Raw genomic sequence first — 13,123 nt, 5'->3', positions numbered from 1 at the left:
GATCAAACCATTAGAGCCAGACTTCAGGAGGGTGGCCTGAGGGCCTGAGATCCTCTGGTGGGCCCTGTGCTCACCGCCCGGCACCGTGGAGCCCGACCGGCATTTACCACAGAACACCTGGGTTGGCAGGTTCGGCACTGATGTCCTGTTCTTTTCACAGATGACAGCAGCTTCACTCTGAGCTCGTGTGACAGACGTGGAAGGATCTGAAACTCTTTGGAGAAAACTGCACGAGTTACAACAACACTTTATTTTCCCCTTTGGGATTAATAAAGTAGTTTTTGATTTGAATGCTGCCATCCCCACGAGTCACCATGGGAATAGTTATTTCAGGGAGATGTGCGGTGTTAGGCTTCTGTAGCGTTGGGAGAAGAAACGCTTTATATCGTAGTCGTACTCCTTTTTTTCCCCCGATGATGGATTGAACCGTCCTCAATGAGATGTTGAAAGTTTAGGATATTATTTTATAACCTAACCATGCTGAAACCTCTGGGCATCTCTGTCCCTGACCTGGCTGCTGTGTTCATTGGTTTGCATGATGCTGTTCGTTCACTCGCGCTCTAACAAATCTCTAAAGGGCCTTCAGAGAACAGCTGGATTATTACTGAGATTAAATTACACACCGGTGGTCTGTTTTTAATAACTGCTTGAGTCAGTTGGTGGCCCTTGATTCTCGTTGGGGCTCTCTGAGGGAGAGGGACTCAATAAAAATTATGCAGCACAATTTTCTGATTTGTGTTGGAAGAAAATATCTGAGGCCACGAGGAAATGTTCTTCCTTATTCCAATTATGCAATACTTTGTGTTTATCTATTTTATAAAATCCCAACAAGATACGTTTTTGGTTGTAAAATGACAAAAGGTGGAATAGCTTTTGCAAGATGCTCTCCAATTTTTACAGTCTTTGCTTAAACGGCGTTTCATTGTTTCTTCGCATATGCTAATTTTTGTTGTGGTTGTTGAAAGCACTTGTATAAGGTACACTGTAAATAATGAATGGATAATAAATGTGATCAATTAAAGAAGACATTTTTTTTTCTGCAGATCTGTTAACTTGTTTATGCCAAACACACAACTGGCACTCAGCAACAACGAGGTCGGCTTTAGGTGTAAAGTTCAAGGCTCCCCTCTGAGTCAGACAGGACACCTGTGTTTCTCAGGTGACGTTCAGCTCTGCTGAGCATGCTCAGAAGCCGGCCAGGTAACCCAAGCTCCAAACACTCATACCCCAAACATGCTTAGAGCTCTGTAGCAACCAGTAAATGAAGGCGATTTGAGTTTTAATTCAGCTGTCGGACCTGCATGTCGCACTCAAGGAGCACAATGTGAGAGGGCTGCCCTAAGTAATGATCAGCAGAGGGGCGCCTTTGGGTTTTCATTAAAAAGGTAAGCAGCTAGTATCTTCTTCTTGAATGGAGATGAAAAAAATAACAAGCGTTCGGATCTTCATTGGCTTTGGTGATGTAGTAGATAGCTCACAAACAGCATACTGTTTTTGATATGGGCAGAAAAAGCTTGTACTTTTAAGTCTAACACTGGTATTTCAGAAAGCTGGATGTATTTCGGTCATACTGTCCCTGTTTGAAATGTTGTCACTGATGTCATGAGAATGACTGCAAAAATAGATTGGTGTCTCTAAATCTGACAGCTTGTTGATAGACTAAACCTATTCAAGTCTTAAGTAGCATAACTATTGTATTTACCATATGCCTAGAAACTAATCTAGATCAGGCTCTGCAGTTTTCACCAGCTTCCATAAAAATCACAGAAGGTAAATCATTTTAAGACTGTTAGAACTGTAGAGTAATGATACCTGAGAACCTGCAGGCATGAAAGTAAAGATTTTGAACTGAGCAGGTTCAAGATGTTCAAGATCTTGTTTAATTGTTGGAAATTTGACTACTTAGAAAAATTACAAAATTGCTAAACTTATATGTTATTGTTAAACAATACAGATCTAGTCGTTTTTAGCCTCTAAAGCACTTTTTTACACCCAGTTTTGCCTGTGCTTGCATCATCGGTAATGTGCATCCTTGGAAAATTAAATAGTTTAGTATTTTCTATTGGTCTGGCAATAAAAGGTAAGAAATATATTTTTGTTCAACTGAATTATATCAACCAGGCTATAAAATCCAGTCCAAATTGTCAACCTTATTTCAGGTTTGCTGGAAACAAAAACAAAAAAAACAACATGAACGCTGGCCTGCTGTGAGCTTTCCAAGTGCTGTCAGCCCACATGAAGACAGGAAGTTGATTCTTAGATCCCCTCCCCAAAAAAACCACAAAGCTGAGTAACATTTAGACAGGATATGACAAAAAAAAGTGGCAAAGCTGAAGAGCAGCTATCAAACTCAGCCCAAAAAAGTCACAAATATGCCACAAATACACAGGAATCAAATATTTACAAACACTTAAAGCCAGAACTATTCATACCCTTGGCAGATTAATATTGGAAATCATTTTCCTTCAGCTGATAAGCTTGTTTGTAATAGGAAACAAGAACAGCACCTCTCAAAAGAAAGAAAAGCAATATAAATGGAGTATCAATTTTGAATGAAATATTTTCTGCTTCATTGACCTTTTATCCAAAATGGGATTTTGAAAATCATTTACTCCATTCTCAATAACCGGTGGACAATATTTTATTGGCAGTACCAGCTATCAAATCCTTCTTTTAATTCCTGGCCAACTCGTTACCTGTTTCCCTGGTATTTATATGATTTATCTTTGGTGATAAGCTTCGAGTCCCTGAGGTGGAAGGCCATCTTGACATCACCCTGGGTTTTATTTCTGCACGTTGTTAGCGTAAAGAGGATGGGGGACAAAATGATGATATTCGAAGCAAACCTAAATGCAAAAATTGAACAGAGATGCGAAACAAGACCTCTACAGCAGATTCAACCTGAAGTAAGGACCTCATAAAATGTCAGCCTACTAAAAACTCATAGAACAGGAGACTCAAACTCACACAAGAATATATATCTTTAGTATTGATAACATGGATGTTGCTAAATCAATTTTAAAGCAAAGCTCTTGAATTTTTCAAGGACTTCTTATTTTCAGCTGCTCTTCAGCAAAGGAGATTTTTTTAGGCTTCCTTTCTTGCTGAGATGTTTTCTTAGTTGGATTAGAGTCAGGCAACATAACTGAGTTCTAATTTGCTGTTTTCTCTTATCTTGTTTTGGCAGCATGCTTTGGATCGTCGTGGTGCTGAAAACGTCCCCATTGCGCCAAACTTTCAGACTGGGTGTCCTCTTGCCAGCCAGAGTTTTTGTACATTACCACTTATTATCTACACATAGTTTCTCCCCAACATGTGGTATTTATCACTCGCCCAGCTCTTCATGCAGCGCTCCCCCGTGTGCAAAATCATGGTGAGAGTTATGCATTCACAGAGGGGTTTTTTTTTTTTTACTACCCCATCTGATCCATGGAAATATATTTTGGCTTATTTGACCAAATGTACAAGTTTAACAACTGCTTTTTTTCCACCATATAAAAGAATCATAGGCCTCATAAACAGATTCCATAGTTTCTTTGGTATTTCCTCTCCCTGTGCAGGCAAGCTGCCGACATGCAGACGGACTCAAACTGCTTTTCAGTGTAATCATCTTATTGCAGTTTGTTTACTTTGAGAATGATGCCATGAAGACGTCCAACATAGATGTACAGCAGAGAAGCACAGTACAGGATTTGGTGTCTTGTTATACATTTTGGTTTAATTAAGATAGAACCTTCAATATTTTTCTATTTAATATCGCATGTCCAATGTAGTCCTGGCCAGATGTTTACATACCCTCATCGTCGCCGTGAATGTCATTAATTTGGGGCTTGTGTTGATGGATTTGAATGATTCGGTTTCTCTTTCTTTTTTTTCTTTTTTTACACTTTTAGATGCACAAACAGATCATATTTTGTGTTTTCACTGTTTTCGGATTAAACAGATACTGATTGTGACACTGATAAAGCTGCATCGGGTGACAGCCATGTGGAAGAGATGCTGCCTGATCATCATCATTTTGCATCTTCTGTAGCGCATCATGACCTGTGAGTAGTCTCCAAAGGTTTGTTCGCTGGTTCTGTTTGATCCTTCTAATACACATTTACAGCAAAAAGCCATCAAGCTCTGTTGAAAATGTAGCTAACATCATATCTTAAGCTGATTGTTGAATTTGTCTCTAGGTATTTTGCTGATGTTCCTGCTGTCAGTTGTTACCGCCCAGCGTGTGCCATCATGTCCTGTTTCCTGTGCGGTTTGCTCTGAGGATGCAGTTATCTGTCAAAGACTTGCTAACATCTTTGGTACAACACACACACTGCTTCTGTCACAAGAGTCCATTTCAGAGACGTGTTTGTTTGATACCTTCTGTGTGTAACTTTGAGCAGACGCTGCAGATTCGACCCAGGCTCTGTTGCTCACAGAGGGCTCCATCTCTGTGGTCCAGCCTGCCTCGTTGTCAGACCTCAGGAACATCACCGTTATAGGTGAGAAAAAATACGGATCGGCTGTTTGCAAGGACACTGCCTCGCAAAAGTATTCACACTCGGAGCATTTTTCCTTTAAATCTCTCACATTGGAATCATTAACTTCAAGGTGTTTTATTGGGTTTTTATGGTGGAAAATCATTCCTAGTTTTATATGTTTTTTTAGGACAACTCTTAATGCTTTGCTCAATAAATCTGAACTCTAAGGAAAAAATATGAGCAGAATCACAATGTTTAATAAAAGCTATAAGAAGTCCGACTTGCTAAACACAAATAATGAATAAACACAACACCCTGAACACACCATTTCAATATTAACTCATGGAGGTGGCAGCATCATGCTTTGGGGATTCTGCAGGATTTTTAGTCATAGTTGAAGGGATAGATCAGTGGAGCAAGGAAAGATAACCTATTAAAATCTGCTAAAGATGCAGCCAAAAATATACAATGAAATGGTTTAGATCAAAACATATTCATGTTTTAGAACTAGGAAAAGTTCAGACCTTAAACTAAGTGAGAATTAAATTTAATTCAGGTTCAGTTTATTTATATTGCTCCAACATTCACAACCCGTCATCTGAAAGCACTTTACAAATGCAATTCTATCAAATCATCCAGACAAGTACATACATTCCAATTTGATGCGAGTTATCAAACAATGCAGTCAAGTTCTGTTTATTTTTCAAACTGGTCAAAAAGTTTCCTGTCTAATGAAACCCAGCAGATTGCAGAAAGTCATTGACTTGCTGTATTCACTCCCCCTAAAAGAGTATTTAGCAACAGTGGACAGTTGTCTGCATCGTGTTGTTGGCTTTGCAGCAATCCCTCATACGTGTAGCGACAGTCAGTTTCGAACCGACAACCCGCTGGTTACAAGACAAACTCCTAGCTCCGTCGTCTCCCCTAAACAGAACGCTAGGTCAGATGTAACTTCTATGCAGAGAAAAAAGAGAGCAAGAACATAAAGATAAAAGCTGAAATAAGAGCAAATAATACAAAGTGGAGAGTAGTAGGAGAATGTAGCAGAGTGAGGGAAATCGGTCATAAGCCTAAAGGAGCATAATTAAAAATATAGCTTGGAATAACCTAAGCCACTCTAACCAGAAGCTTTATCAAAAAGGAAAGTCTATTCCAAGATGCTGTCTTTTTTCTCTACTACGAGTTGGTCTCATTAAAATCCCAATAACATACGTTAAAGCTCATAGTTGTAACATTACAAAATGTACTTTTGCAAGGCAATGTATAATGTTTTGTATGTCAGTCATAAAGTATGTGTTGACGTTCAGATCCACATGTATTGCTCAGGTCTGAGTAATAACCACATCTCAGAGCTCAGTAAAGAGGCCTTCAGAAACCTGCCTTTCCTCCACACTTTACTGCTGGACCACAATCTCCTGACCAGCCAGGCTCTGCAGGGTGGAGCTCTGACCAACCTCAGCCAGCTACAAGTTCTCGCACTGGGCCACAACTATATCGACATGGTGAGCATCTCTGCACCGAATCCCATTTTATTTCAGGGTGACTGAAAGTGACTGAGAGTGAAGACTGCATTGTGAATTGCTTAGCACATAACAGAGAAATAATGTCCTCCTTTTGTTTGGTGTGCAGATCCATGCTGGTTGGTTTACAGGCACAAAGGTTCTGCTCAGCCTGAAGCTGGAGGGAAACCTGCTCACCAGGTTGGACCCTGGATCCTTTCCTCTGAATGACTTCAGAAGTCTGGAGACTCTGGATCTTTCGGATAATTTGATAGATTTCCTGGACAGAAACAGGTGATGTCATGTTTATTCTTTTAGAATGCGTCGAAATGATGCCGTCTGATTTTTCCAACTCATTCTGTTTTGCTCTTAGTTTCCGAGGTCTGGTTAGTTTAAGGAATCTGGATCTCTCCAGAAACCGCCTGGGTTCTGCACCTCCTGAGGCTTTCTCCTACCTAGTGTGGCTGTCGAACCTTAACCTTGACCTCAATTCATGGAACTGCACATGTGAGCTGCTGGAGCTGGCTGCTGTCCTGTCGAGCTTCATTCAGGAACCGGACAAGGTGGAAAACCTCCCCATCCACCTGTGCAATGTCACGTCAATTGGCCGTCACCTTGAAATACTAGCGAAGCGACAAAAACGTTAACAGACCCCAGGTTTCTTCTGAACTAACATCTCTTAACCCCGCTGTCCTCAGACACTCTATAACGGCCGACGGATGGTGTGTGTGAGTGCCGACAACCCGGCTGTGACCACGGTGCTGGAGCTGACTGAGGCCAACTGCGTCCCGTCCAATCAGAACATCACAGTGCAGATAGACGCCAGAGGCGGCGTGACGCCTCAGCTGTACGCTCGGGACCTGGCTATCACCGCCGTCATCTGCTTCCTAGGTCAGAATATTAATCAGCACAGGGGAAGAAAACTTATTTAACTATTCATTCTGGTACCACTTCCTTTTTGTGGTACTCAGAGAGATCTTTGGAATGAGTTTTGTAAGGTGTACACTGCCATAAGGGCTTAATTTACCTCATTTAATCACATTCCAGTTCCAAGCCCTTAAATTAACAAAACCCCAAGTCAAGCCCTTAATTTAACCAAATCCCAAATCAAGCCCTTAATTTAACCTAATCCCAAACCAAGCACTAAATTTAACCTAATCCCAAATCAAGCCCTAAATTGAACCTACTCCCAAATCAAGCCCTAAACTTAATTTAACCTAATCCCAAATCAAGCCCTTAATTTAACCTAATCCTAAATCAAGCCCTTAATTTAACCTAATCCCAAATCAAGCCCTAAATTGAACCTAATCCCAAGTCAAGCCCTAAATTTAACCTTGTCTCTGTTAATGTCAAGTTGTCACAACAAAGACATTTTAAACAATGTCAACTTTGCTTTGATAGTGTCATAATTTACCGAATGACAATTAATGACAACAGTCCTAAACATTCATAAAGAGTCATTTATGTTCATAACAGGTGTTATGTCATGTTTATGACAGTGTAATGTCAGTCTTATGTACACCCCTTCAAATAAAGTGTAACCTTTTTTTTTTATATAACCAAGGTACAATTCGGGGCAAAGATTTTCCTCCTGCAGCTTTTAGCTTGTAAATTAATTGACCAAACATGCTGTTTTCAGTCACTGCTTCAAATTTGGATGCTACATTTCACTTGATTTCTCATCAGTTGCTAACCGATGGAAGGTGAACTATCATAAAAAAAAAAAAGTTCAGTAGGCGGATGCTGAAGCCACAACATGGAGTTCATCTGATTTTAGGAGCAGCTGCAGCAGCTAACACAAAAACACGTTTGAACATGTCCAAAGACGTTTAACTATCAGACTAGATGAAAAGAAGAAATTTAGAAACCTTGCAACCCAGTTACTTCACAGATATACTGTAGCTCATAGCAAATAAGTAGCTGCTAAAATAAACCGCTTTACTGCAATATTGTCCATCTTACAGGGAGACGCAGAAGCCTATAATCCCACAGCAACGCTGCTAAGAATAAGTAGATACACACTTAATTCATGCAGTGTTGCTGATTGGTGCCTATGTCCAGCGGTCAGTGTGTGAGAGGCAGATTGCACCCTGGACAGTTAAATAATTTTGCACGGTGGAAGGACACTGGGGAATCTTGACAGAGCATGGGGAGAACTTGCAAGCTCCCCACAGAATGGCCCTTGCAGGGATTCAAACCCAGGACCTTCTTATTTTGGTGCTCTGTGGTAGCACTGTTTAAAAAACATCTGTCGGTGTGATAGTTCTGAAATATTTAGCAATTGCTAAGGTGGTCCTGGCTATGAAAGGTTTAAGAACTGCTGTGTCAACACTTCAGAGTGATAGCTGTCAGTGTGGTACACAACAAAACATCTGCAGAAACAAATCTGCAACCCAAAGTTCTGGATGTGACTTGCTCTTGATTCCTGTCTTGTTTCTCGGCAGGAGGAGTTGCTTTGACCCTGCTTGTAGTCTTGATCTGCTATCAAGTATCTCGAAGGAAGAAGAGAGAAAGCCAAAGACTGAAGGAGGAAGGGGACAAAGGCAGAACAGCAGCTAACCATGTGAATCAACTGGATGCGAGGGATTTTTTCTTGCAAGCCAACAGCAGTGAACTATGGAACAAGGAGTCTATGATAATGGATGAAAGGATGGATCAACACGGCGATGCTTTGAGGTCCAGGGCTGATGAAAATGGTGGCTATGTCCAATGCCCTCATTGCAACACTAATGGGAAAGTGCCAAATCAAACGAGAAAGGGAAATTGGGCAAATGGAGGAATTATGGCTGAGGGTAACCGAGAGAGAAGGGAATTAAGGATGGTGGTTGAAGAAGAGAGAAGGAGAGGAGCTACAAAGCAACTAAATTCAAACAGGGATATCTCCACAAAGTTTCCTTCCTACAACAGCCACTCATCTTTTCATCTACAGAGAGAAAGTTCTGACAACCTGCCACCCTACAAGGCTGACAGTGACCTAGACAACTACAGGACCGATGATGAATCAAAGACCAGAGGTTATGAGACGTCACACTGCAGGAACTGCCACAGGACGTACAGACCACCCCAGCAGACCGCTACGAACAGGATGGCTCACTCCAACGGCAAAGACGCCTTTGCTCTCAACAGCAAGGTAAGGAGGGAGCTGTCTGAAAAGATGAGGGATACAGAGCTAAGAAGAGAACCAAGAAATGTCAAGTTTGATCTGAGGAGTATAAGAACCAGTCAAGACAAGGAAAGCCTGGAGGAGGAGGTGGCGGCAAATCATAGTGGCAAGGACAGGAGACACAAAGTCCAGTCCAGCCGTGCACTGAAGGTAAAACTGAACTTAAATCCTCTACGAAAAAGCAAAGTCCATCCCAGGAAGAAAAGTGAGCAGGGCCACACCGAGAACACAAGCTCCAAGAAGAGTAAAGACAAAAGACAGCATGGGAGAAGGGAGCAGGAGGAAGGAGAAGTGAAGTCTGGGAAAAAAGCAAAGAGTAGCAGAGAGAACAAGAGGAAGTCTTCCAAAAAGGGAGTGGAGACAGACAAAGGAGGACAAAAAGGCAGCGCACCAAAAAGTGATAAAAATTTAGAAGCTGACCAGGAAAAGGCCCAAAAGTCAGACAGCTCCCGGCCGGCTGACGGCACCTCAGTCTCTGCTCAGGCACAAAACCCACAACCTCCCCAGTATCAGACAACCGGGCAGCCACTAGGTGGGGCTCAGCTGACTTACCAGCATCCCTTCTTCAGTACTGCTGACAGGAATCGTACTACCAGCCTCTCCTTGTTAGGCTCAGCTGGCTCACACCTTACCGGCAGCAGCCTTTCTCTTCAAGCAGGGAATGCTTTGCTCACCACCATAGCCTCAGGATCCAATCCACGTCTCACTGGTGGGTTGACTAATCCCGTTGCTCCTGGCGTGACATTCAGTGGGCTTAACATAGCTCCCAGCGGTGCTACACAAAGCTTCCCTGGACAACCTGCAGGAGGGATCAGATCCTCAAATCCTGCTCTCCTCGCTGAGACGGCACTAGCCAGTACTTTGCAGGCAGGTGAAATACACCCAGCTCCGCGTCTGACCTCAAAATCTGAAGATCCTGTCCTGGGTTTAGCTAATTTGGCTAATCCAGCAGTTTTGGGTCATAGCACGATGCAGGTTGACAGTTCTGCATCTGTTGCTTCACTAAAGTTTGATCTAACACAGGGTCAAGATATGCAGACTGGGAGAGGACTGCTTCAGCCAGCCTCTGAATCACAAGCGCCCTCTACCAAAGACAACCTCCTCGAACAGGGTCCAAGCAAGATGTCCGGAGAGACCCCTCAGGGTCCTGAACCAGAAACTATAGTGGAGCATATGTCTACTGTCTTCATGCCAGCTGTGGGAGTGGCTCAAACTGAAGAACCACGACAAGAAGGATCAGGAGAACGTGTGGGGGCAGCAGGTACGTCTGTAATGGATGTCTCGGTACCTGATCTGCCCCCACAAAGCGAAGCCTTCCCAGCTGCTGGAGGACCTGCTCTCTTGCAGCAGGAGTACCTGTCAGAAGAAGGCGGTTCCTCACCGAGGAGGAAGCTGAGACTGGTTCTTCCAGAAAAGACATCAAACCGGCCCCCCACAGCACTGGAGAGGAAAATACGCTAGCATCTCACACCTTGTTTTTCTTTTTGTACTTCAGGTGTGTAGAGATCTGAGTAAAAACAGTGAACGGAGAAAACGCGGTTGATGTTGACCTCTTCATCCTTTACACGCTGTCCAACAAGTTGATGTTTCAGGGCTTTACAGAGATTATTTGAATGTTATAAAGGTATAGAAGAATTAAACAACCCTTTGCGGTGTTAAGATTTCGACAATGATTCCCGAGTTCCGTGAAACGAGTTTATTGAACGTTACGGCTCATTTTATGAAGGCAAAGTGACTATTTGCAGTTTTCTGTTTTCAAACAGGCATGGCGTGTTTATGGGAAAGTTATTTAAACATCTCTTCACCACAGAACATCCAATAAATACAAAATCTAGTTGTACATGAGTGGTGCTGTGGTGGGGGGTCTCGTGAGGGAAACCTGGCTTGTTTATTTTCAAGAGTTTGCTTCAGTGACACCTCTAGGTGGGGTGAGCTCAGGAATGGGAGCAAGTTTAATATTGATTCTAAGGTTTATGTGCTAAAAGCAGAAAATGTCAACATTTGAGTGACAGCGACAAACACATTATGGGTGACTGGTTGTGTCAGAGTTGCAGCTGGTGTGATCTACCCAGCCTGTAGTGATTAAGTCCGTCTGGAACCGGCTCCGGCCATCATCTTTATCCTCCGGCTTCCAAGCTTCTTTGCTATCATTTCTGTTCCTTTAATATAGTTTTCATCGTCAGTCAACAATAATCAATATTTGCATTAAAGAAGGGCTTACAATGTCACGTCGATAATTCATCCTGCTTAATTGGTTTTGCGTTAGTTTCTCAACTCGTTTTTATGTAAACGGTTTAAAGATAAGAGGTACTGCTACTGTGTTTGACTCATCACGGTACAAAGCATGTCACACCATGTGAACACGTAAGACACTTAAAACGCTGGTAAAGATAAACCATCCAAGCACGCGTTAACGTGGGAGAGACAACTTTTGGAGATGTTTAACCCTCACAAGATTAAGTATTGGTCTCAGTTACGCCCGGGGTTTGGGATATTTTCTGGATTCTTGTGTGTCTGGATTCAGACATTAGTTATCCTAATTGATACAGGAAAAATTATTGGATAACTTCACTCTGACACTTTTAAAAATGCAGCAGAGACCAATACCAGTAAAATGCTGGACATAATATAGTTTACATGTTTAATGTAAAGTATGGCCTTACTCTCTATCTTTAAAAAGGACTCACTATTAATGAAATCCTCATTTTCTTTATTTACACCTGGAGGAAAAAGGTGACAATAAGCATTGTAGCAAAAGACAAAACGGTGTTTTTTTTTTTTTAAAGCATCAACCGGAGGACTGAAAAATAATAATCCATTAAAATCTTGATGTCATCCAACATTCACTTCTCAGTACTTCAATTTCCCTGAAATGTATGCATGTATATGATGTCAGTTTTTGATATGCGAGGTTTGGCTCTTTGCCCTTGGTGTCATGGTGTCAGTGGACAGCATGAGCTCTTAAAAAATAATAAATGTCACAGGACTGGAAGAGTTTTCTTTTGCCTTTTAGCACCCAGACGCTGTGAAGTCAGTTCATTATAAGAATACATGGTTTTACACCAAGGATTGCTAATGACCCTAAAGTTGCCACTTGATTTAAGATTCCTACTAAACGCTAAGGCGAGGACTATTTCACTGTTTTTTTAAGGAATCTGAACTGCACTACACAGTCTCAGGTTTATTCTACACATAATGCAGATTGTTTAACACACCACTGCTAGTATACCAGCTTTAAGTACAGGTAAACTATATTGGAGGATGCAGGTGAAGATTCTCAGTCATCCAGGTCATGGTCATTCCAAAAAAATAAAAAACAAAACAACTGGGCTTTATTCCGAAGTTTGAAGATGTTTCGCTTCCCATCCAGGAAGCTTTCGCAATTCAAAAAGTCTGGAGTAATGTGGAGTTGCAAGCTTTATAGTACTGCCCAACAAAGGCCATGTAATGGCTTAGAAAAATGCTAATTGAACCGAAACAAGTGGTGGACCTGTTTCTCTACGTTCAACATTTTCTATGTTAAGAGAGAAAAAACAACCTTAAAAAGAGGAGGAGGACTTAGGTTCCAGACTTTTTGAATTGAGATAGCTTCTACGGTTCAGATAATTATCAATCACTTGTGGGACTTTTGCATCACAAGTAAACAAATATAAAATAATGCTTTCTTACCAGGCAATATATTTATGTATCAAACCTGTATTCAGAACAATTTCAATACCAGCATAAAATAATGTAAATCCATTTCACACTGCTAATGGCAATCTTTTCTCCATCTAGTAAAATGGCTTAAATAATGGTGCCCCCACATGCTACCTGGTAGGCCCAAATATTATTTTATGTTCCTTATTAAAATGTTATTATTTTTTTATAGCCTGGCTCTAAATTAAAGGCGTTTCTCTTTGAATCACCAGGCACTCTTCGTAAACAGAGTGGGTAAGATGCGTACTGTGGTGTACAGGTGTAGTAAGGTTATGTCCAAATATCCAACGGCAGACAGA

The 13,123-nt window shown here is 41.6% G+C and overlaps 1 protein-coding gene across 1 annotated transcript; it reads left to right on the top strand.

The window, feature by feature from the left end:
- Positions 1 to 3,949: 3,949 nt before the first annotated feature.
- lrrc53 (leucine rich repeat containing 53) lies at positions 3,950 to 12,415 on the top strand. The gene is made up of 8 exons (XM_036134913.1): positions 3,950 to 4,046; positions 4,182 to 4,301; positions 4,386 to 4,484; positions 5,790 to 5,965; positions 6,093 to 6,256; positions 6,336 to 6,525; positions 6,661 to 6,853; positions 8,407 to 12,415. The coding sequence occupies exons 1-8, from the start codon at positions 4,040 to 4,042 to the stop codon at positions 10,584 to 10,586; spliced, it is 3,129 nt and encodes a 1,042-aa protein (XP_035990806.1). The 5' UTR covers positions 3,950 to 4,039; the 3' UTR covers positions 10,587 to 12,415.
- Positions 12,416 to 13,123: the final 708 nt, after the last annotated feature.

This window comes from Fundulus heteroclitus, unplaced genomic scaffold (assembly GCF_011125445.2).
Source record: "Fundulus heteroclitus isolate FHET01 unplaced genomic scaffold, MU-UCD_Fhet_4.1 scaffold_94, whole genome shotgun sequence".
NCBI lineage: Eukaryota > Metazoa > Chordata > Actinopteri > Cyprinodontiformes > Fundulidae > Fundulus > Fundulus heteroclitus.
The sequence above is the reverse complement of the archived record's forward strand: the minus strand, read 5'-3'. Positions and strand labels throughout refer to the sequence as shown.